Consider the following 26,718-nt stretch of genomic DNA (forward strand, 5'->3'; position numbering starts at 1 on the left):
TATTAAATTAAATAGAACAGAAAGAAATTGAACAGCTTGATTGGTCTTGGGTAAAAGTACCATTTCAGACAAAGATCTCTGGCAGGACTCCTCATTCTGCTGTGTAATGGAAGCTATGATATTTCTAACAGTATCAATGCCATTAGAAAAACAGTAAATATTCATGTAGAAACCTAAATGCCAAAATCCAGTGATGGTGACACTTTACATCCATCAATGTTGATTTTAAACATACAAATAGGACAATTACTGAATGTGGTTCATAGCTATTGCTAAGTCAACTGTGGTTCATAATTCTCTAAAGCTTAAACGATCTTAAAAACAAAAGACAGTAAAGCTTTGTAAACTGCAGCACAATGTCCACGCTCCAGTTTTAGGTCCTTCATATTAAAGTGCATCAAACAAAAACAGTAACATTAACAGAGTTACCATACAACACAGCATGTATATTTGAGGGATTTTTTATATATTAGCAGCTACTAAAAACGAATAGTTTTCCTAAATATTTAGCTGCTTTGTGGGCAAAGGAGAAAACAAATAGGACTACTGACTCACTCAGTATCAAATAAAAAAGGCACATATTTTCTCCCTTGCAACTATGACAAAGCAACAGCATACTGGAAGTACAAATTACATAAATTGTGGGAAAATTAGGTTTTAATTGTATTTCTGGAAGTAGTTTATGTCCAGCGATGATGTCGTGATGCTTAGACTGAGACTATAACCTCAAGGACAGAAAAATACAATAAACATCACTGATCGCAAAAGAGGATGGCTACCTGTAAAAAAAAGCAGCTTTACTGTTGCTACATAATACAATGACCATTATTGCTGCTAGTTAGACCAGCACAGTGTTACATGTACTCTATAAGAACTGCCCCGGATCTCGTGTGGCATTGAGAATACAGTAGTTGTTTACGGAAGAGAGAGAAAACAATAAATGAACAGAAAACAAACCAACTTTCCACTCAACAAGTTTCCACTCTGTTGTGCGTTATTAAAGATTCACATGAACGTTCATTCTATCAAAATCATTTTCTCTCATGGTTATCACCACTGAAAACATGTATTTTCTTTCTCAGTAGCTACTTGTCGTACAATCAGTGTTATACAAGTGCAGCAGTGAGGCATCTAGTGATCTCCTCATTTTATTATGCCACGGCATGACTTTTTGCTTTTTGACCGCATTTCATTTTCCTTTTTTTCCACAAATGTCTTTTATTTGCTTTCCAGTTTTACAAAGTTCCCCCTTTCAGTCTATATTAAAGGAACATTTCAACTAAAAAATGAAAATTCTGCATTCACTCACCCTCAATTTATTCCAGATCTGTATACATTTCTTTGTTCTGTTGAACACAAAATACAATATTGAAGAATTTAGGAAGGCAAACAATTCTGCTGCATTTTACTACAATGTACCGTTGTCATTGTTCCTACTTTGGTTGTCAATGATGGCCAAGAACTGTTTGGTTACAACCTTTCTTCCAAATATCTTTCTCTGTGTTCATCAGAACAAAGAAATGCATTCAGATTTGGAACAACTTGAGAGTAAATGAATACAGAATTTCATGTTTGGGTGAACTGTTGCTTTAATCTTTTAAATCACAGTAAAACCTTGCGACTTAAAAGTCTACAGTCGAAGAAACATCTCATTAGATCTTATTCCCCAACACAAATACTGTCCGGTCAACAAAATATTGGTTTTATTATTTACATCTAGTTGATGCTACAGGGTGTCAGGACCGACTCTGGGCTGTGTTGATCATGATATTGGGGAGAGCGTTGCGTCTTTTCCTCCAAGACCCAAGATCGCAGGCATATCTTTTAATTTGATGAAACCACTGCTGCGTGCGCTGTTTGTCCGAGGCACGGAAAACAAAAGCCTCACGCCGGATGTCCAGCACCTCAAAACTATCGTCACAGTCGGGATCGACCGATACCACGCAGTTAGCCAATTGGATGGGCTCCCGTAGGACGGTGAACTTTCCGCTGCTTTTGTCTTTGATGAGCACGAGTATGCCATCTTGCACCATGTCCAAGCTCTCCAGCTCTCCTCTGAGACCCCCATCAGCAGAATTCACAGACTCTGCGGAACGCAGGGTGCGAACCATGAGTAAGCTCTGAACATTTTGGAATTTGAGGGACTTGCTTCCCTTCTTAAGCCACTGCCCATCGGCGGGTTGCGCCAGTTGTAGGGGTCCCTCCATAATGAAGCGCGTACTTTCCCGAGCCCATCCGACAGTCTTCATGGACAACTCTCTCATCTCGATGTTGATCACCTCTCGGTTCTTGCGGCTGTCGCGCCGGAAAGAGCGCAGGGACCATGTGGCGGTGCCCTCCTGTTTGGTCTTCATGTTGATGTGCTCTAGATGGGACTCCACGCGACTCTTGGCTTCTTTTAAACGCGAGTAGTCGGGGTGACATTCATGGGTGGCTTTGCTGATGCGACTTAGAAGGAGAGGGTATTTGGTCACGCGCTGTAGCGGTGCCATGAGGAAGGAGCGCAGGTTCATGCGCCTCAGAGCAGTGTTGTCGTTCTGGGACACGTCAAGGAATATTCTGAGGGAATGCAACATAGAAGAATAAGTATTTGTTTATAACATTAAATAAAGGTGAATAATCTGTATGCACTATTCTAACAGTAGTAAATGAGTGTATTAAGTGTGTTGCTGTACCTAAGAAGTTCTTTTTCTTTCTCAAGCGTGTTGAGCATGTTCACAGATGTGGACTGCTGCAGGCAGTAGGTCTGAAATGCTGGAAGCATGTTGACAAACTCCAAGAAGATTTCTCCAATGCACACAGTCTGCAGGTCCTCATCGCCCTGTATGGAAGCAGTCCGCATTCATTTAGGTTGCCGAGCTCAAACATTTTTTAGCAGATTTAAAGATTCACATCACAGCAAAGCATTTACATTTAATGTGAATGTTTTATCATCACACAACTGTTCAGTTTTAGTTTGAGGATTCTGATAACTTGAATGTAATATTAGTCTTAAATTAGGGATGGATGATAAATTATCGGCCATATCGGTACCGGCTGATAAATGGTTATTTTAATGTTATCAGTATCAGCCCCAAAAAAAATGTAGGCAGACATATTGTAGTCGATAAATTATTAATAATTTCCATTGTTGATAGGTACGAAGATATTTATGAATGTGTAAATTATAGAAACAAAAGCTTATTGTTTGAAGCCAATTGCTGTCTGAATGCTTTCTGTCTTGAGACCTGTTGGACTTGTGACTATTGGGACCACTTTTCTGGGTTGGGCTGAAAGAACTTCTTTTATTTGTTCATTGTATAAACATTATCTTGTTTTCTGCAGTCAATGTTTTCAAATAAAAGCAGTTGTCCACTTTTTGCCTTTTGTTTCAGTCTCAGAAAATTGTATATCAATGTTTAAATAATGTATATCGGCCAATATCGGTTATCGGCTTCCAATGTTAAAGAATAATCGGTTATAATTATGGGCTATCATTTAGATCGATGCTTCCCTATCTAAAATAGGTTAAAAAAGTTTTAATTTTCTAATAATAGGCAGTTATTATTACCTTACTTCTTGAATGACTGTAAAATTATTTATTTGGCGATTCATCTGTCTAATCCCTTTCTTACTGTCAGCCTACTCTGATCTGATTGTTCAGATGGTCTAGTCTGCTGTGATTGGTCTACTGCATGAAGTGTCGCAAATGAAACGTAGGCGGGCATTACACGGAGTGACGCAAATCTGACCCGGAAGTGAAATTACACAGACATTCGCGTGATTCAGAGTCAACATTTTCTTTCTCAAGCCAATAACCTTGTTATTTGTAAATTTTACAACTTGTAAGACTGATTCATTCGCACACAGCAACATTAAACACTGCATGAAATGTTATTTTAAGAACACTTTAATAGTTACTCTTTGAGTTGTTTTTAAAAACACACTTTACAAAAAAGATTACCAGATATGCCACTGCAAGTTGTTTTTGATTATTTAAGTGACCCTAAACATTTCATCGGTATTGTACACTGAGGTCCAAAAGTCTGAGATCTGTGGACTTTGAAATAAAAATGCTTTTGTTTTGCATTTTTGCAACCAGATTTCTGCAATGCATTTTTGATTAATTTTTAGGGTAAAATTAAAGACTTAATATGAAAAAAAAAACAGAACAAAACATGATATTTGAACATTTTTAAAAACAGATTTATCTGTTTTTGCAAATGAACTCTTCAATTGTAGTTTTAAACCCCTCTGTATCTGCAATCTTTTGAACAACAGCTAATATGTTACAAATTTAAATATGGATTATTGTGAAGTATAAACATCAAACTAAACATTGTGCGTTAGTGAAGCTGTGTAATTGAAACAAAGAAGAGAACACTTTATAGTCAGCCATCTGTGTGGTGATACCTGCCAGTGCAGATTATCTTAAAAACTGCAAATATTGACTGAATATTTGACATGGTAAAATAACATGACATCACAGGGCTTTCTAACCTGATCAAAAGCCTGATCAATGCTGTCCTGCAGGTGTTCTGTGAACCTTTCATTGACATCAATGAGCTCTTGAACATTACAGAAGACCACCGCTAGCTGCTCGACATTCAGCAGCCCTGCACTCTGCATTGGACAGAAGAACTCCTCCTTGATAATGCGCAAGTCCTCTCCAAAACTCGACTCAGTGTTGAGGAACTCCATGATGGCCTCTTTGCGTTCGATTCGTAGTTTGGAGCAGCGTTCGCACATGCCCTCTTCACGTGCCCCCTCTTTGTGGCCGCAGTCAGGACAGGGCTGTCGAACCTCCCAGTTCCTGAGGAAAGGTGAGGGTCTCCTCCAGCCCCGAGCCAAACCTGATCCTATTCCACTGTCCACGCGTTCGACCTCGGCCCCAGCACTGTGGCGGGCACGTCGTGGATCTTCCTCTTCTTCTCGCTCATCGCTCAACCCTACAACTCCACTGTCTGCACTCACACTGCTGACTGTACTCCAGCGGTGCTGTGCGGTCCGGGTTACACCAAGGCTCCGGCTTCTCTCCTGACCTCTTGGCTCCGAGCGTCCCCTGACGGTGCTTGGCACTGTTTACAAAGTTCAAGCAGAAAGCACAAACAGTAAGTTTAAGTGATGTGCCAAAAGCTAGGGAAGAGGTTATGTGTGTCCATGCACTGCAGTAAGAGACACCTAAAGGCAGGTTTTAGTAATACCTTAGCCATGTAATATAAAAATGATATTCTTGGACTCTAGCCTGAAGATTGTTTTATAGGGAGTTAGTAAGTATAAATCTAGAGCACGAGTAAAGTTTAATCACAACCAGAACAGTGAGTGCCGTTTTAAGTTTTGCATTGAAAGCTTTTACCACTGTCCCTCTCTCTGCGGTGAATGTGCAAACGTGCCGCTGCAGCAATCTTCATCTCCAGCTGTTTACGCTTGGCAGCGTCTGCGGGCATGGGGTCGCTGTAGTGGGGCCGCAGGCGGCACTCACGCTGGGCCCTCACTGACTCAGCCAGCTCATAGGCCGCATCTGAGCTGGAGCGTCTGCAACCCACTCCAGAAACCTGTCGAAGGGACAGAGATTTGTCAGTCAAACGTGCAAATAGCAGAGTTTAGCTATAGACAGCATCAGTGATGTGATTGTTTTGTATTCATATAGTATCAGAAATGATAGAACCGCTAAATGTTCAGAGCAGTCAGGGTAACTGCTTTAAAGTACTTCCAAAGCGGGTGTTATATTACCAAAGTATTTCATTTGGTGGGGTGGTGAGTTTCTATTCCGGGGTTTTATACAAAGGCTATTGGGAATCTCCTAACACAGAAAGAGTTTTTTCTCTTACAGAAAAATGGCTCTGGAAGTTTAGCCCACATGAAAAATGGCCTTTTAAACTACTTAACAAACTAGACACTAACATAACTTGACGTCGAAATGTGCTGTTTTTCAGGAAATGGAGAATACACTGTTCTTTTAAAATGATTAAATACTGTGTTTTCAAAGTTGAAAGGTACTTTTTTATAAAAAAAATTGTTAGATATTTGGAAAACCAAGTGACAAACAAAAAGGGTGACTAATAATAATGTTTATGGCAAACAAATCCCAAAATATGGAGATATTACTTCAGAATGACTTCAACAATGTTTATTTCTTAACACACAATGGTATTATGTAAACAATTCATCTGCAATTCATGTTTGTCTTTGTAGTCTTAACCCTTGTTTGGTAATTGGGTTTCACATGTTTAAGATAAACATGTTTTTTTCACTAATATATTTTTTTTTATTTTAGTAATAAAAAAGGCAAAAAAGCTATATTTTCCATGTGTGTGAGTTTAACATAGGACAATGGCAAATATTACCCATATGCTGCTTGTAACTTGGAATAAAGTTAACATATTTTAAGATCCATTTCTATGAAAGAAAAAAATGTAATAAAATACAATGGTTAAAACAGAATATTCATATTTTCACCTCTGAAACAAACTTCCTTTCTGGCGCTTTTATTGTTTTGAAGTTTGTCAAACCTAGAGCACCTTTCACATCCAATCAATTCCAGTTTTTAACAGGAATTTTCACTTGAAAATATGTAATGTTGCTGAAGTACAATGGGTTCAAGACACTTCATGTTGTTTCATGCTGACTTATAACTTGATAATTGTTTACACCTCTGAAAACAACAGACAGTGATTAATAATGATGTATCTAAGCCATATAAAATCGGCCTTTTCAACCTTCTGATATTTCAAGGGTAGTTGACGAATATATATAAAATTTGTCCTATGGTGTGACAACCAAAATTGAGAAAAAAACTAACAATGAATTTAAATCTCTCTCATGGTATTTTATATTATAAATATAAATAACATCAAATCATAAATAAATAAATAAAAGATTGTTTTCTGATTGTTTGCCCTCACACCATAGGACACATGTTTGGTTTATTTGTGAGCTACCCATAATCAGATCTATAGCAAAACCCTTTAAAGGTTACTTTACAGCTCTAGGTTCTCAAATGACGCTGAGAAACAAAACACCTTGGTTTCAGGTAACATTCAGCATAATTGATGCAGCTATTATCTTAATTCATTACAGAAATCCAGAGACATCTAACCCATTGCGGCCAAAAAGGTGATTTGCGCAACCTTAATCCAATAAATGATAGCAAAAACGTGACTGTCAGCTTTACCAGGCTTATAAAAAAACTCCTAGTCAGAGAGTCTACCGGTATCACCATTAGCCTTCAAACATACACTCAGACATACTGCAAGAACAAATGTGGCGCAATCCATAGCTGCCCAGCATCTCAACAAGCTAGAAAATGGAAGAAAACACTGAGCATCCACACACAACCTGACACACAGAAGGAATAATAACCAGTTACCACCATGAAACCCCGGCTCTAATATTCCCTGCGTTTCTCTCTTAGCTGCGCCCCTGCATGTCTGCAGTCGTCTCTTCTGTGCAGATTCCCCTGCAACCTCAGCCTCCTATGCGCCCTGATCACGCTCCCGTGCATGCATGACAAAGTCCCCGCTGTCCTCATTCAGAGGTGAAAATCACAGCCGAAAGCAGGTGTGTACGAGCGTGCGCGAGACACAGCAGCATTCCTTACGCATTCTGTTGCCGCTTTCCCCCCTCGTCCTGTGGGCTCCTCTCCGCAGGCCGACGTTGTCATGGCAACGTGGGCAGATTGATGGCTGGGCTGGGGAACGGTGATGTCAGCGGCATCATTCTGCTCACGCGACAGTCGGACGAGAGTCTCGGATGCAATATCTGCACTGCAGCTGGGGCAGCATGGAAGAGACGGAGAACATAAAGAAAGAAAATGCTAGTGTTAAATTGGAATTACAATTCTTCATTCACTGTGTGTGGTGGTCAATCCCCATACCCCAGGGAAAGCAGGTCCCCCTTCCACCCCCAGACCAGAGGGGCTGACGGAGGACAGCGATTAGACGCATCAATTCACATTAACACCTGAACTCCTCACTGCAGGGGGCTGAATCTAAACGTGCAGAATCAATCTTTTAGATTTCTTTGTTAGTGCATGTAGTGGAAAAGGAGCTTATGTATTCACGCTTGACCCCACACTCAGCAGCCCGAGAGTGAATAACAGAACAGTATCACATAAGAATGTTTTGATTCACACAGAAATCGTTCTGATCAGGCAGATAAAAGGAGGCAGCAAATGTTCAGTCAAAGACTTGACACAGAAACATTCAAAGTAAGATGAATACATGTAGATACAGGTGTGCAGGCATGCTTATAAAACAATAAAAAACACGGTATGGTGTTATGAAATAGGCTGCTTATTTTAAACACATCAATCAAATGTTGTTTGAAAAACAGGTGTGTCGATTGATCTGTCATAGATTGCTCTTAATTAACTCTGTCTTGAGCTACTCATTGCTTCAAAAGCTCAATAGCTGATCATAATGCATTCAGTACAGTCGTATATTTGCATAGATACTGACTGAGAATTCTGCTGACGGCACTTGCATGAGCACATTCAGTAGAAAAGCACAGCACGGACACAAAGAAGCTTTGACATAAAGAAAAAAAGGCGTGTCAATAGCTATCACTTTTACTTCAGACAGTAAATGTGGAATTAATGTTCCCTTAAAAAGCTTAAAGCTCTGGACAGAGAAGAATTAATATTCCTCTCTGAAAGAGGCAATAAAAGCATGTGTGTCTTTCACACATGAATGAAATGGTCATTGAAGTGTTTCAGATATACTGCCTATCATTTTAACAGTGAAGTGTGACGATATTAATTACTATTTTTTCATTTTTCATCATTTATTAGGACAGCATAAAGAGGCTTACTGCAGCATACTGACAGCTTAAGTAGAACACTTTATAATATTTTTCACGCGTTTGTGGCTTGCAGACAACAAATGAAAAGAACTATAAAAGTCTCATAAAAACGACCGGGAAGCCCTGAGCTACGCAGTAGTAATGATTCACATACTTGGGGCACTAGGGTACAGCCGAGATATTGAATGGAATATTTAGATTTTTAGGCTGGAAACCTTCCCTGGAGATAAATAACATAAAAATAGGTTCTCTTATGTAGAAATAGCTCAGTTGAACTGGTAATTAAGCTAAGAAACTCTGAGGGAAAATCTATATGGATTTATGCATGCATAAAAAATGTTGAGACGACTGCCAGGGTCAGAGTATGTGCTGTTATGTTAATCAACTTCTTGTTAACTTCACATATTTCATGCATATGCAAGATTCTGGGTGTAAAACGTCTATATGTCAGATGCTGTTGGTGGATAGATGTGATCGAGGCACCTACACAGGAAAACACAACTGCTGCAGAATCTTAAAAGTATTGCTTTGGGGAATCAATGGAGAAAGGGCTGTGCATTTAGATGAGTTCAGTGAAAGGAGGACATCAGGTAGAATAAGACAAATACGTTTCATGATTGATTGGCCTTTAAATATTAGGAGACAATCAAATGTGATAGTCATTAATAAATGTCACAGGGTCTTTGTCATTCTAAAAAGGGTTTCACTTGTCTGATATTAACATAGTGGTTGTGGTTAGCCTTTCATATCTAACTAAATTAGAACAGTACAGTACAGGGAAAATCTGATTTGTCAGGTGGACATTTCCTCTCTCAAAACACAACAGTCGTGAAACAGACATGGTGAACGGTGTTCAAACATCTATAACTATTACACAGGAATGACATTTAATATTGTTTAAAAGTATTTAATTAATATAATAACAAGCATTTATCAACCTTTTTTTCATAAAAATCCTATCGATCAAACCCTCTGTTTCTGGATGCTGCTACTGTGTTTACTGCAAAAGTTTTGCCAGGGATAATTCACCCAAAAAATAAAATTCTGTCATCATTTACTCACCCTCTTGTCATTTCAAACATGCATGGCTTTCTACTGCAACACACAAAAGAAGATATTTTAAAGAAAGTTGGTAACTGAACAACGGTGGTACCCATTCAGTTCTGTTGTATGGACACAAAACCAGTGGGTACCGCCTTTGTTTGATCACCAACCTGTATAGCTTTCTTTCTTCTGCTATTCAACAAATATTTTCAAATGATGAAAGAATTTTACTTTTTGGGTGAACTATCCAACTTTAAATCATAATTTGCCTGACACTAAAACTATAAAATATCCTCAAAAGAAGACCAATTGAAATTCAAAATTGTGTATCATTTTGAACATTAGGCTCAAAGTGTTTAAAAAGAAGTAAAAAGTTGCCAAGACAAAGTAGAAGACAAAGTATTTATTATATTTCTCTTTCTGTTTTAACATCTTAACTGGTTACCAGCTTATTTTGCTGTGTCCCAGACATAAGGATTATGTCAAAAGTGATAATATATTCACACTGTCTGTATATAGATATATAGCTGATTAGAGATCCTGGAATAAATCAATAGCAACCGAAACACTGATGCAATCTGCCATGGAATCCATTTCCACACTTAACAAGCAAAACTGATCACCAAAACAAACAATATCCTGCATTTTTACCCGGCACTGTATTTTCCCCCCACCTCCGATATCAAGTTGTCTATATTTTACTTAAAGCCAATTTGGAATTCAGGACGATTATTACAGTCTAACTGCCAAACTTTTTTTATTGTCCTGATTTTAAATGTTCTCATTTACTTTCAATACTTTCAAAACAAAACAGAAGTAGCTGAATAAATGCTCGATAAACTAATTCAGGTTATAAAATTACCTCACAGGATTTAGAAGATGAAATTTAAGTATTACGGAAACGCACAAGTACAGTATTTACAAAGACACAAAAGCATGTTCATTCACTCACCTCTTTTTAATAAGGTCCAGGGCGGATCCCAGGAAGCCATCCTTCATTTTGTAGATTTTGGCTCCATAACTGGAAAGGTCCGTGCTGTCTAGAAGAATTGTGGGGCAGCAGCTGGAGGGTCCATCTCCACCCTCCCAGCGGACCGGGAAGGGGACAACAGCCACATCTGTGGCCCCTAGTCCTTTATTCTCCTCCCCTTTTCCTCTAGGAGCTTGAGGATGTAATGGAGAACGGGCCACTGGGCCGGTGCAGATGGGTCCACCTGGAACCTCCCCTGTGGAAGAGGGATCAAACATCTCTCCACTGTGTACGCCCGGACAATTGAAATCCGTTTTTTTATCAATCCGTTCCTCATGCTGTCTTTCTCCTATCTGTTCTTCTTCCCCTCCATTAACCTCTTTATGCTTGTCATTACTTCCCACATATCCACTCGATTGAGTTGAGGAGGGATTGTGGTTCCTGCTGCTTTGCTTCTGCCTCATTCTCTTAAACTCCTCAAATGTAGGTATGTGCAGGCGACCCACAGGGGGTCTTTTTCTTTCAGGGGTTGACTGGGCAGAATTTGTACAGATGGGATCTGAGGTAAGAGCTTTACTGATGCTGCTAGACTCCTCTCTGGAGCTCAGCACGAGGTTGGGAGTGCTTCTCTGTCTACGGAGTTGCAGGCGTCTCATCGCTTCCTGCTTGATTTCCTCTGGGCTTGTGATACGACGGGCGCACAGTTCCTGCTCTCTACCTCTTTGTACCAAAGAGGATGGTTGACCCGCTCGAACCGGTACATCCTGATCGCATGGATACATCGGTGATGGTGCGTTACCGAGCACCGGTCGCAAGGGTTTGTTGGGCTCTGAGACACGTGTGCTCTGAAACCGAAGTTTGTCTCTAAGTCCCTTTCGAGCATTTGCGTTAACACTCCAGTCCTCAACGGCGGGCAAGAGCCATTGAGGAAAGAGCGGTATGTCCTTTCTAACCACTCCTCTGCGGCTATATAACGCCAAACTTTCAGGAGAAGGCAGTACATCGTATATCTGAGGTCCCTGAGGAGGTCCATCATACCAATGGCTACTTGAAGTGCAGTGAAGAATAAACTCGCTGTCCACACTCCTGTACGGATACGCACCTGTGGCCCAGTGCAGGTTTTCTAAACTGCGGTAGAGCCGGGTCCCGCCCGCGTTCACACATCCCTGGGGATGACGCATCGTTCCGTAGCCAGACCGAGCGTCAGGCTGTTTTAGGGGATACATGCTGCTGGTGGAGCAGTAGAGCCCCAGATTGCTGAGAAGGGCATTATTGTTGACATAGCTGGATGGATAGTGGCCCAGCGCTAGGTCATGGGCAGGGAAGGGGGACACGGCATGATGAGGGAAAGCAGAAAGCGGGGAGCCGAGGACAGACAGGTCTCCAGACAAGTCCATGCTACACCCTGCAGGAGATCCTGCTGGGGAGTACTCACATTGTGGGGCTTTCACATCAGGCATGGCCACAGCAGGAGCCGCCATGTTTCAAAGAGGAGCACAGGGAACACCACCCTGCAGACACCAGAAAACACAGTAAGAGCGTTAGAATCTAAACAATGATTCACCAGTTCACAGTTTTTCAGGAAATGGAAAAAACAATGTAATTTTAAAATAATTACATACTGTATAATGAAGTTTTCAAGCACTTTTAATACTTTTTATTGGTTGAAAATTTCCTAAACCCAGTGAGAAACATAAAGGGTGACTAATAATAATGATTAATGGCAAAAAAATAAAGTCATGAAATATGGAGATACAAGCATTCAGAAGGACATCAAAGATATTTTCAGGTTTTAAATTAGATATTGAAGACTTGTGCTGGTGTTGAAATTGCTATTTATCGTGATGATTTACACACTATTGTAACTGAGGGGTTATTAAAGTACTGTGAATAATTCTAAATAACATTACACCATCTTTTTTTTTCATGTCTCAGAAATCACAGAAGCTTACTCTTGTTAAATCAGTCAAGATTCAGAATACTCTAATCCAACCCTTGCCTATGGAGAGCAAAGGTCAACAACGAAAAATGTATATTTCGTTTCAAGTATTCTGATATATTTTTTGATGCCTTCAATGCATTTGAAAGCGTTGGATGACAGCGAATATATCAGACTAGCAAAGAAAAAATACAGCTATAAAAAAAGTATCGCAATAGAAGTTTTACAGTGTGAAAACGTGATGCCGTCACGTGTCTAAATCACAATTCTCAGTTTTTTGGACCTGTTGTAAATTTCTCACATGCTCAGTGTTATTCATTTTGCCCATAGCTGCTTGCTGAATAGCTGTACACTTATCTAAATGTATTAAATGACCCTAGCAGAGACAAAATCACAGTTCAGGAACATAGATGTATAGCTAGCTCACCACTGCAGTGGGTAATTACAATGCTCATGATTGTATAATCAAATTTATATTCTAATAACGTCTCATTCTTTTGTACGTCTGCTATGCCATCCAAAAGGAAAATGAGAAGGGACAGTAATAAAGAGAGACACAACACTTGCCCGGGGCTCCTATTCCACTAATCAGATGAGAACTGTGGATCAGTGAGAATGGTTTCTCTTACAGTAATAGGAACAAACTGCCTGGCTTTGGGCCATATTAAAATCCACCCCTAAACTTAGAAAGATATCAGGGTCAAGCCATGTGTTTTCAAAGAGCATGTCAGACATTTTTAAGAGGTTCCGATTCATTTAGATAACTATTCGTCTACCTCCCATTGCCTGTTGGAGAACAACAATAGCGACATGATTACATTTGCTTAAGGAAAGAATAAGATGGGAAAAAGTGGGGGTGGTCTACACCGATGTTCAATTAACGTTTGGCCCCGTTTAATTAAACCGACACTACTGAAACACCACAAATATTATCAGGTTCATTTCAACACTCTGTTTGCCAGATAAGGAAAAACATTAAGCCCTTTTTATTGTAGAGTGGGAAGGATTTCTCTTGGTGGGCAAGCAGACTCACCGTCACAAGAGCGCTGTCAGTGTTTGTTCTCGAATGTGCTTCTAAACTGCTGATGCGCCAGTAAACAGTCAATTACCATAAGGAGCTTGTATAATGAGCATGTGGCTCTGGATCAGTTATCACCAGGCTCAATATGCCCTCTCTGTATGTGACAGACAGACAGATTCACACTCTCCTGTTTGAAATGAATTATTATGGACTTGTGAAAGGACGAGCAGACGGTCTCTCACAGAGATGCAGGACTGATTCATAAGAACTCTGTATGAAGTCTGAACATGGGGAATTCTACAGCACAACACATTTTTGGAATGTTTGGAAGACTTAAAAATATACCGAAAATTAAAAATTGTTATCATTTTTTCAAACTCATGTCAATCAAAACCTGTATGTGACTCTTCTGTGGAACCCAAAAGAAGATATTTCGAGAAATGTCTCAATGGTTTTATGTCAATACAAAGGAAGGCAATGTGGTCCGATGTTGTTCGGTTACAAAGATTATTAAAATATATATAACATATTTTAAAATATATATATAAAAAAAATCTGTTCTGCAGTCATTTAGTTTTGAACGACATAAGAGTAAGGCAACTCAAGTGCAACTATGTTAAATTGTTTCAAAGTAGATTTACATGAAAAAGAAAACAAAGAAGAGGAAAAATAGTGTAATGAGTATATACAGAGAGGACTATTCTAATTAAAGCAATGCTTATGGAAAACACAAAAGGAACCAAATCTCCAATGATGAATAAATGGATGAAAAACCTCGGGAGAAACCAGTCTCAGCTGTGAGTGCCAGTTCTCCTCTAACGCATCACAGCTGCAGTAAATGTTTACGATTAACAGGGAATGAATAAGTCAAATTTGTATGATTAACAAGTAGAGCCTAATATTACTAATTAATTGGGTGACTTAATAACGATGAAAGTATTTTTGATTTTAGGAGATATTTGTTCAGATGGTGAAACAAAACAATTTGCTCATACTTTTATCTAAAGTGACTCACAAATGACAGAACATTAAACAATAACTTTAAAAAAATAGATATATATTTGAGCATAGTTTGACATGGTTGATGTTTGACATCCCCCCTTAAAGTCCTAAAGCAGAAACACATTACATTACCAGGGTGTTTGATCTTTTCTATTTAGCTTTTTAAATATTTTCTCCTTTCATACCATCAATTACAGTGACATAAAACAGAACCCGTGGCAACATTCAATGCATTCATTAACATTTTGTCTTGATTATGTAAACTGATGAGGTCAGTTGTATGATTTTACTGTACATTATACTGTATGCTTATTTGTACATTAAGCTTTCCAGGTTTCTGGAGTCTGTTCTCCTGATTGAGTTAATAAGAGTTACTCTTAGTGATATGTTAGTCATAACGCATTTTAGTTACTCAAACTTACCCCATTTTAATCAATGTTGTATACTGTAGGCACCTACTCCTCTTGCTTTAGGTTCCCATTCACAGGCTGAGAGCCAACACACTGTTTCTTCAGAGGTAGACACAATATCCAAAATGCCAGACTGTTGAGGCCCCGGGCGCTGCCAACTTAAAAATACACAAGAGGAAAGAAATCAATACAAGCTTCCAAATATAACACTGATTCATTTCTGTAATGAATAATACACATGCAGTACTTTAAATCTTGTCTTTCTCTAAGAAAAGCATTGGCTTGCATCAAGGTTATTTTGTTGATGACACAAACTCTATGAATAAAACAGATGCCTTACATCATTGGAGTTTCCCTTTACACATAAACAAAACATGCCTAGAGACAATCAACAAGGCAAAAAAACATGTAATTACTCTGATTTCCCTTGACAAAAGGCAGTACACTGCTAAGTTTTTCCTGCCAAATAGAAATCTAAGCTAAAGGTCCAAAATTCACAAATATAAAACAATAACATAGAGTGATGTTCATCCGAAATGAATTAAAATACACTTGGGTCTGAAAGTGACCGTGGTTTTCAAACCCATAAACTTGGTGTTTATAGCTCTCAAACAGCCTGCAGAAAACTCCTGTCAATCTTCAGGTACGTAGAAATACTCCAGAGGTCGCAGCTATATTCCAAGCTCATGTGAGTCAATGCTCTACCATTCAAGGCCTTACATGTTATCTCCTCTCACCTTAATATCAGCCACAGACCTTCTAGACATTCTTCGAGTTGTGATAATAGCATTTCAGTGAATTCTGTTTCTATGACTCATTATTACTCAGAGAGACACTGCTCGACTCCTTCCAGCTGCTAATCGCATCAGCAGCTCCTGGTGTTTGACGAATGTTTGTCAGTATGTGGTCCAGCTGCTCACTAACACGGATCAAAGTGACCTCCTACACTGTCCCGGTGGGTTATGAGCAGTGTTGGGTAAATTACTCTGAAAAATTAATTTATTACTAGTTACTAATTACATATTCAATAGTGTAATTAGATTACTCTACAAATGACTCTCTCCAAAAAGTATTTAGTTAGTTAATACTAATTAGTTTCTACATCCTGCATTAATCTTGATTTGTTAATTGATTCAAGGATAGACATGAAACGACTCTTTTAATTCATTCAAATAAATAATATAAACTACATAAAGTACACTTATTTACTGACCAAAGTATTACAAATGTGAGAATTATACATTAAAGCATTCATTTTAAAGTTAGACTTTGAATTTTGATGTTAATTCCACTATTGTGCACACATATACTACACAAAGTATTTAGTTTAATTACATCAAAAGTAACTGTAACCAAATTACAGAAAAATAAGAGTAATCCCATACTTTACTTTTTCAAGTGAAAAGGAGTTAAATTACATTAACTAATTACTTATTAACTAGTTACACCCAACACTGGTACTGAGACAGTGATGGGCTCTTTTTTAGTTAACTTTAATGTTATACAGGCCTAATGATGGTTACTGCTTGCACATCACATTCACTCACAGCAGTGGTTAAACATACTACCAAAGATATTAATATTAACAAAATGCGTAACTGCCATTAAAATGAAGGGCGAGGAACGCAACGCTCAATATGGCGACCCGTGCGAAGCTTTGCGCATGTGTAGTATCTAAAGCAATATAAAAATACTGTTTATAAGCGCAATTTGATGATAGGAAACCAAAGTTCTGGTACAGTTTACGTCAATTTTAAATGTTGTTTTTAAATATGTCTTTTAAACACCGATTTTAGAAATATCCATTCATCGCTTGTTTGAATTATAAGTAATTACTGCCCGGAGGCGTGTAGCAAAGAAGGCCGCCGAGTGGACTTCCCTAAATGGACTTTGATGCTACAGCCTAGCCCTACCCACACTAACCCTTAAAGGAAACCTTCTGCACATATTTTTGTGTTTTTGCAAATGAGGACGTCTACAGAGATTTTGTTCAAATTTATTAGGTTTTGCTCACTTTTGGGTTCAGCATTTGTCCCCAAAATAAAGTTAAGTGGATGCGCACAGAGACTGGTATTTAAAGTCCTGGTATTTCTGGGAATCATGTAAAGAAGTGACAACCTCATAATCACCTTCACATAATCAAACTTATCACCTCCACAATCCCTAAAGTACAACCACAGAAGAAGAAATATGTGTAGTGTATTCTCAGGTGTTGCTTACATGTCCCATACCTGCAGATGTGGAGGTGTTATTCTGCTGCCCCTGTAGGCAAGGTTACATATTGATCTCTGAAAGCTATTCAGAGCCTCAAAGGCCAGATATTGATTGTATCTCCAAGTTTGTGAGATTGCACAGTGGGGGGTTTCTAGGTTTAGGATGTAGAAAATCATGCCGTGCCGATTCGCAGTATTATTTTGCAGGATGAAAAGTGACCCTGTGGTTAGCTACAGTACGAGCCTTACGGTTCGTGTAACACAACAGGATGCATTTTTTACAGAGGCATTTCCAAGAGACAGATATATAATTTCCTCCATTCAAAACATCACCCATCTCTATTACATGTAAGGCCTCTATCATGAGCATCACCCATCTCAATCCCTCAACAGATTAAAATAATATAAAAAAAAAAATGTACACGCTTGTGACTGTGTCGTGATGAAACGTGCATTCAACAACTATCACAATACACACAAGAACCAAAGTTATAGACATGGAGCCCACCGTACCACCATATTTGGTCTTAAAGAACCATTTCAGGATGTAAAGTCAGATATGAAATGAACGATAGCCAAAAATCTCAAAATATTAATTGTTCTGCACTGCATGTATTGTTTCACTTCAGATGACTCCTTAATGATATTTCAAATGTGTGGAAGAGCCATTATATTATTGATTAAAACTTTTGGAAAAAAAGGTTTGTTTGAACAAATGAAGTGGAAACACTTCACAATAAGGTTGTATATGGTAACATTAGTAAATGCATTCGCTTGCATGAACTAACAATGAATAACGTTGTTTACAGCATTTAGTAATCATTTATTTATTATTAACCTTTGTTAATGTTAGTTAAGGACAATACAAGTGTCCGTCAACACGAATTAATAGATTCCAAATTTCCACGAACTGCCATACGACTGTGTTGTTGTAAATATGGGGAAACAAGTGCCAGGACTAAATTGTCCTTTTCGGATTAGTACTTGTTTGCCTAATTTTGCCTAATACACATCATTTGGGATCTGATCCTAAAAAAAGCTTTTAGTGTTCTCGAAGGTCCAGCCAACTATTGATCGGTGGCTGCTAATCTTCAATATGTTGCAGTAAGGAGACTTTAAATTTAACGGTCACATTATCTGTATTAGATATCTGCTGTAAATGCCAGCAAAAGCACTGTAAATCAGTCTGGCAGGTTATGATACTTTGTGCAGTTGTATCAAAACCCAAAGAAGCTCCAATTCATCAGTCAAACAGCACACAGAATCTTTTCGATATATAGCCTGAACGATCCTTCAAACTGCAATACCTGTCACTTGGGCGAGTGATGTAGTTACAGCGAAAGCGAGTGCTGTATAATCAGATGCAGAGCTCCAGCTGAACTCAAGAGCTTCTCCATAAGCTGCCTGCACAGCACCACGCTCACCTGACAAGAGTAGTCGAGCTGGGTTATGCGACTTCAAAGTAAGAGGAGACAGCATCGAAACATGTTACACAGAGGGATGAAGTCTCAAGTTCTTATATGAAGCATATCATGGTTAATTAGGATTAAACCCACAAGTTTATTGCCTTCAACGCTTAAACTAACAATGCGAACTGCCAACTATATCTGCAACATTTTAGACAAACTGGGAAACAGAAGTTGGTCACATCGGTGCTTAATAATTACGTGAATCCTGACATTCAGGCTGAATAGAGGTCTTACCATGCACCGAGCTGATGAAAAACATGACATAAACTATAGAGGGTGTGTCTTCCTGTAGCTCAAGATTGTTATGTGAATATTTTATGCTTCTGCGGAGTTCATGAATAATGCATACAGTAGATTAGGTGAGAGAACCTTTGTTAGCTCATAGGTTTTTCCATAAACATATTAGTCTCCCTACTATTCTATAGGTGAGCGAGACTGTCCTTTGATAAAGGTGAATAGAGGCACGATACTCCAGCGATTGGTATATATGTAAGGGATAGTTCACACAAAAAACGAAAATTCTCTCATTTTCTTACCCTTTTGTCATTTCAAAGCTGCATGACTTTCTTTCCCCTGCAGAACACAAAAGAAGATATTTTGAAGAATGTTGGTATCTAAACAACATTGAGCCCCCTATTCCGTTGTATGAAGACAAGACCATTAAATAATTTCTCAAAATCTCTTCTGTGTTCCACAGAAGGTAATACCACAAAATGGTGAATAACTGAAAACATATTTTTTTTACTATACTTTTAAATCTGTGTTGATGCAACTGGAAATGGGAGTGTGTGGCCTGGTTACGAAGTGGTCTCAAATAACTGGCACAGACACTGTCGTGAAATTCTAGCCAGCAACAATAGATCGCACATAAGCAATTTACCGAGCTTGCATTTCTAAGAGACACACGTCAATATGGAAATGAATCAATGGCCGCCGGTCCTCTTGTTGGTGGATGTGTTTAATTAATGTCCGAGCTGCCACACGCAATATCATTAGTACAAGACTTCATCCAGAAAATTGGAATATGATATAATAACATGTCATTTCATGACCATTGCAACCCTGTTTATTAGTATATTTGCTATGCTATAATACCTCATAATCGAATAAGCTATTGACCCGAGAAACGATAAAGCCAGACTCAAATGCTGACCATTATTCCAAATAATATGTGTCGTGCAGACAAATATCTTTATTTTAATACCGCAGGTAACTGCTTACATAATGAATTGCAAGATTATAATATTTTCAATGAAATGAATGAAGCCCGCTGTGATGTAACCTGGTCATTAGCTGATTCGTGCTATGAGAAGCAAGGGGAAATGAAGCAAGATGATAATGACTCTGCAGACTGATGAATCAATGCACAACAGCTCACCAGAAGCCTTTTTCCTCTCTCACTGGTCAGATAACTCACATGAACATGATACCACTGAAAGACAAAGCCACTCAAAGAGCGAGTTCAATGCATACTGTCAGCTGTAGACAGCACTGCCACAAAGTATACTGTACGATTCAGGGACATACAAAAAGGAGAAATCATCTACTACTGCAAAAATCATACAAATGTGTGAAACAGTATGAAAAATTAATTTTGTCTACATAAGAGTGACTGACGTTATATCTAAAAATGACAAAGAAACATGTCATTATATTATGCATTCTGTATAAGTGCCTTTGCTTTTGGACAGTGTATTTTCCATTTGTACACAAATAGCACTTGTACGTCTAAGACATATGCTAGAGATCTGGAAAACATCTGCTGTATAAAAACGTCTGATAAACGTCTTAGAAAAGGCAGTTTTACATTCATGTCCCAGGACGACAGACCAGTCTTATGGGTCAATTTTTTGAAAATTAGATTTTTACATCTTCCGAAAGTTAAATAAACTACTGATGTATGAGTTGTTAGGATAGGACAATATCTGGCGTTTATACAAACGTTTAAAAGTCTGGATACCCAAGGGTGCCAAAAAATCAAAATATTTAGAAAATTGGCTTTAAAATTGTTAGTCAGAGGCACTGTGGCAGGCCATCCACTCACAAAAATAATGTTATTATATATTTAAGGTATATTCATATATTCACGGACCATGATTTCCTAATGATTTTTGGAATAAAAGAAAAATCTGTAATTTTTACCCATCCAATGTATTTTTGTCTTTCACTAAAAATGTTCCCGTGCTACCTAAGACCGGTTTTGTGATCCAGGGTCACATGTATTCTAAATCATAAACATCTTACAGACATCTTCTAGATGTCATAACGACATCTGTCAGGAAACATCTCAGAGAAGTACTGCATATAAGCAAGAAATAGTCTTGCAGATGTAAATGCAGTTATTAAATAGACCAAATCTCCCAGATGTGTGTGCTATCATTTTTTAAATTGATATTAATACCACAGTGACATGAGTTTAACTAAAGCAAAAAATGACCAAAAGAAGCATCTATCAGTTATATTTCCATTACAAATACGTTTTATATTATTTCATAATAAAAGTTGTGCAATATTTATAAAATAACTTTCTCTCTAGTGTAATTTACAAAAGTCCAATCATATTTAGCAGGTTGAATTGCAGCAGTGGTTTTCTACAGTATGTCATCTGTGGGCATTTCTCCTGATGACTCCTCATTGTGTCTGTTTGTGCTTTCATTGGCTGGATAATGACACCAACAGCTCTGGCAACTCTAACAATAACAAAAACAACCTGCAGACCCGTGCTGGATTACAGTCACTTCACACTTATCAGTCTCCAGAGAAAAAAATAAAATGGTGTGAAATAAAGCGAGGAAAACAGAGAAAACTGTACCGAGGACAGTAAAAAATGTGATATGACAGGAGAGAGTGATTGATAGGTGAGAGCAGGAAGCTTGATATAGAGGCGAGCGATGAGAGTTAGAGCGAGGAGAGAAAACATGAGAGGTTGAGTGGGAAAACAGACAGAGTAGAGGAGACAATCCCAGGAGCTCTAGTGATAAACAACAGTTCTTGTAATGAGGTAGGATTGCTGTAAGAAGCAGATGAACCTGTGATTCATAGAGAGAGAGAGAGAGAGAGAGAGAGAGAGAGATTAGGATGGACTACACAACAATGTGATTCTATCATGGAATAACAGATATATCTTAATTGTCCATCAGGTCTGGACATGACTATCCTGGAGCAAATCACTTATCCGTCCAGGGAGTCTTATGAGAAATGTCCTGGTGTCTGGTGATGAAACCCCACCTTGAGGCAACGATTTATGCGCTTGATGAAATCGGCCAAATATTACCACTTCTAAACTAGTATAATGTTATTCTGTGGAACACAAAACTGTTTTTTTAGTTTGATATTTTGATGCTCGGTAAACACTGTAAAATGCTGGGTTCATTTCAACCCAGGGGTAGGTCAAACAAACCCAAGTTTTGCGTAGTATATTAAAATCCCTGTGAACCGGAGGCTCCGGTTATTTTACTTCTGTATTTTGACGCATTTCCAAATTAAAAGGAATTTTGAATTAGAAAAATTGTGGCCGTGGCTTTCGTCTGTCTCTGCGATTTGATTGGATGTATAAAAATAGCCGTTGCATTTAGAAATGGAACTGGCAGCAGACTGCAGTTGAAGGGGAGGAGTTAACGGATGCTCCGCCCAAGCCGTCTAACAAATGTCATCTAAAATGTTATTACAGGAATTAAGTCATTACAGGAATTAAGTTTATTTTCAGATTATAACTAAAGATTATGAGGGCACACAATTTTTGAAAAGAGAAAAGAATAAACTATTTACAATAAACGCTGCAATATTTCTTGAAAAACAGGCATTGTGATTTTTTATTTAACTGGGACTTTAGCCTATGCTGAGTTGTATCAATCCAAAATTCTGAGCTGTTTTATCCCATTGTTAGATCAAATATAACCATTTTCTTGGATAATTTAACGCAACTGTAGAGTAAACAATTCCTAAATCTAATAAAGCAAAAGAAAACACCTCAACCACCAAACCGGGACACATTACACAATGACAATACAATACATTCTGTAAAATATAATAATGTGTGTGTATCTTTCCTGTAGCTCTGTAACTGGTAGAGTATTCCACTAGCAAGTCAAGGTCAGCGGTTTAAACCACAAGGAATGCATGTGCATTAAAAGGATAGTTCAACCAAAAATACAAATTCTGTTATCACGTTCTTAACCTGTATATGATTTATATGTCTGTGGATCACAAAAGAAGATATTTTGAAAAATGTCTCAGCAGTTTTGTGTCATTACAATGGAAGCTTTCCTGTAGATCAGTGGTAAGAGCATTACGTTAACAACGCAAGGTTGTGGGTTAGATCCCAGGCAACTGCAAATACCTATGTAAAAAGTACAGGATAAAGCACTTTAAGTCGCTTTGGATAAAAGTGTCGGCTAAATGTGAAATGAAAATGTAATTGTAAAGTCCGTGGGGGTCATTGTTGTTTGGTTACCAACATTCTTCAAAATATCTTCTTTTGAGTTCTGCAGCATAAAGAAAGTCCTGCAGGTTTAAAATGACATGAATGATGAAAATTATGAAAAATGTTTCACCATCCCTTTAAAAAGTACATAGCTTGAATAAATTGCTTTGAATAAAAGCATCTGCCAAGCACATGGACTATGGCATTACATAGGAATAAACAGCAACATATATTACTCTCAGCAGACTGGTGCTTTCCGATAACCTCAGGATCTGCCTGCAGCAGTCACATTTCAACAGCTCCATGTGAGCCCTAATAACTATCCATTGGGACAACATCATAAGAGCCAAACAGCCCTATCCTAAGGGGCAATCCCACACACACATCATCTCTTTTGTTGCCCTTCATGAATGAAGAGGGGATCAAAGCAGCGTATCTCTTCGTGAAGGTGCCCCGATCTCCTTCAGAAACGGTTGGCCAGTAATGGGCTTTCAACAGGGGGTGATGAGGTGAGAGCAGAGGAGGACAAACGGGGGGAGAAAGGGGAATTATGAATGAGAACTGCGTAGGGGAGAGCAATTTATCAGCTGTCTTCTCTGCTTTCTGTATGGTGTCCATTTCACCGTATACGTAAAAGTAATTCAACTGCGTAAAATGAACGCTGGACATAATCATCCCCATTTCAAAGTTGACCTGTTTCGATACTGAAAAACTACAAATTCGCCAACAGGATGCACTGAAACACAGAGATGCCAGAAAAAACCCAAACAGAATAAAATCATGTTGTAAGGAAAGAGGTTTCTGTTAATGGATGATTAATAAAAATATATAAATAAAAAAGCTTTGAAGGCTAAATGAATCATTGACTATAAAATACAAATTAAACCATTGTGTAACCTTATGTCACACATTTGTGTTTTGACTCATCTCAACAGGAGATGTGGATTTTTGCTATTCACAGATGCTTCTCCATGTAATTATTCCAAACATTCTTCATGCATGAACAATGGCAGCTCAATGCCAATGCCCCACATACTTAACAACTTCACATACCCCACATGTCTCCTCCGATAAAAAAACCCAACTCTGGTGGTCGCAAACATGACCCCTTTTGCGATTAACATTCTGAGCTGAACTACTGTATAGCAAATGTTACAAGTATTAGCAAGTATTGTAATGCATGATTTTACAAATGTCTGCAATTCATAAATATACATATATCCACAAATCATTATCAGTCAGGTTATAAATGGATAATTCATCTAACAGGACCAGACAAATGATCTAAAGGGATTCATTTTAAAATCATGCGCGTACTTTCAATAAATGCCTTTTTTTAAAGTGTAATCTTTGAGATCAACAGATGCCCACCTGACATTTCAGCTCTATCCAGTCCTTTGGAAAGCGGTGTGATGAGGCTTTGCAATGCAGCAAGTGTCATTTCAATTTATTTGCCAATTTCCTTTATGCATAGATACTCTCTCTCCATCTATTCTTTCCCTCTGCTATCTGACTGGATGAAATATTGAGATCTTTCTGCTGAAGGGCAAAGTGGCCCATGTGCGTACCATGTGCGACAGACACGCTTCAGCATCCAAGCATGGCTTCATCTAAGATAAGCATGTGCCCACCCAAACGTACAATAAATCAATAGAGCATTTCATTAGAGCAGGCGGCTGCATCTCAAGCGAGCCAGTGCCATGTGTATTGTTGGGGCGCAAGGTGGTGAACCGGGAGAGGCAAAAAACTAGAATGCCGGTGTTGTCACAACAAAACAGGCTGACCCCTCACCTCCCATTGTCACGACGACACGTCAGGGGGGTCAGTGGGGCATGGCAACTCCTTACAACAACAGAGAGATCGTGTGACGGTACGGCAAGTACAGATATTTTCAGCTCGAACTATCTTACTCTCTCTCTCCTCATAGAGCACATGATCTATCCACCGTCCAGTGTCATGAGAAGTATGCAAATTACATTCAGGCTGTTCAGTTCAGCAAGTCTATTGAGCAAATTACTGTTTAAACAAAAAAATGTCCCTTTGAGTTTAAGTGGCATTACACTAAAAAATCATGAAAAAGCGCAGAAGAGGTAAACCACACACTTAAAACATTATTCAAAATTAAAATTAAATATACAATTCAGCCAGATGGATAGACAGTGGGAGACAGCTGGCATAAAAATGCATTTCTACATAAATCATCATAGTAAACAAGAACAAAATAAAATCATCATTTTCAAAAGCACAAAGCAATGGTAAAATTATTATTCTAAATATACAAGTCCAAACATTTATTCCAAGCTATAATTCATCATTTCCATCTAAAGTTCACATACCTCTTTCTGATGCAGTAAAGACAGGTAATAGCCAAGAGGAAGAACCATGTCAGCAGTGTGCACGCAGAGGTCTATTCCGCTCTGATGTGATAGCAGCGTGTGAGCTCCTTTAGCTCACTCAGCTATTGTTACAGCCGCCAGCTCCTCACTGAGCATGCTCGAAACACCGCTCCACTCACCGTTGGCATGGGAACCACTCAAGCACACAGTTCACTAAAAAGGACCTCCCAGATATGCCCTCTCATTCCCCCACCTGTCCTCTCGAGGGGGTTTTCCTTGTTTGTGTGTATGTAAAGCTGTGATTCAAAGCAAACCCACACAGATGACAATAACCTGGAGCACAACATTCACTTGTGAAGTTTACCTGATCTGGAATGGATATCAGGGGGCGCTGTAACATCCTTGTCACAGTCATTGTCTTGTAAAGAATTGTGAAGCTATTCTGTTTAAAGGAAGTGATGAATACATCAAGTGTTACACTATTAAAATATAATGTTTTAGTTAAGAAAATAGTTACATTTTGTTTAATGCGTCAACGCTATTTTTACTGAAACAGGACTTTAGGGTGAGACATTCGTCAACACTAAACCCTAAAAAGTGTTTTTTTCACACAGACTAGAATTTCATGAGAAGCTGAAGTAAAAAAAGTTGTCATAAAATTCATTGATCAGTATTGACGGAAGTGAGAGACTGTAAATGTTGAGTTCTTAAATGTTCTATATATATTTTTCTTAATGTTTTTGACCACAGTAGTTTATATATATTGCTGAAGGCTAACTTATTCAAACTTAATGTAAAAAAAACATTTCATGGGAACTTTAACTAAACGTCATCCTTATTTTAAAGGGATGAAAATTCTGTCATCATTTACTCACCCTCAAATCTGTATAAATGAATTTGTTCTGATGAACACAGAAAGATATTTGGAAGAATGCCTGGAACCACACATATCTTGCCCCCCATTGACTCCCAATGTAATAAAAATGACTTCCCATAAGAAGACATTTTGAAGAATTTAGGAAAGCAAACAGTTCTGGAGCACTTTTGACTAACATTGTATTTTTTCCTTCTATGGAAGTCAATGGGGGGCAAAACATGTCTTGTTATTAA

General features: G+C 38.4%; 1 protein-coding gene across 1 annotated transcript; it reads right to left on the reverse strand.

Moving 5' to 3' along the window:
- Nucleotides 1–42: 42 nt before the first annotated feature.
- On the reverse strand, nt 43–25,688 carry si:dkey-91i10.2 (uncharacterized protein LOC555224 homolog). The gene is made up of 8 exons (XM_056755758.1): nt 25,609–25,688; nt 15,180–15,325; nt 10,778–12,306; nt 7,580–7,751; nt 5,336–5,534; nt 4,480–5,057; nt 2,676–2,821; nt 43–2,559 (listed from the first exon to the last, which is right to left on the reverse strand). The coding sequence occupies exons 3-8, from the start codon at nt 12,274–12,276 to the stop codon at nt 1,737–1,739; spliced, it is 3,417 nt and encodes a 1,138-aa protein (XP_056611736.1). The 5' UTR covers nt 12,277–12,306; nt 15,180–15,325; nt 25,609–25,688; the 3' UTR covers nt 43–1,736.
- Nucleotides 25,689–26,718: the final 1,030 nt, after the last annotated feature.

The sequence above is a fragment of the Triplophysa dalaica genome, chromosome 8, assembly GCF_015846415.1.
Source record: "Triplophysa dalaica isolate WHDGS20190420 chromosome 8, ASM1584641v1, whole genome shotgun sequence".
Lineage (NCBI taxonomy): Eukaryota > Metazoa > Chordata > Actinopteri > Cypriniformes > Nemacheilidae > Triplophysa > Triplophysa dalaica.

Bases quoted from the DNA above. Each gene is read 5' to 3' on its own strand.
- si:dkey-91i10.2 (XM_056755758.1), bottom strand. From the start codon at position 12,276: ATGGCGGCTCCTGCTGTGGCCATGCCTGATGTGAAAGCCCCACAATGT. The intron at 5,058-5,335 runs GTAAAAGCTTTC...CTTTGTAAACAG, and splicing joins CCGCAGAGAGAGGGACAGTG to TGCCAAGCACCGTCAGGGGA. The intron at 2,560-2,675 runs GTACAGCAACAC...GCATTCCCTCAG, and splicing joins AAAGAAAAAGAACTTCTTAG to AATATTCCTTGACGTGTCCC.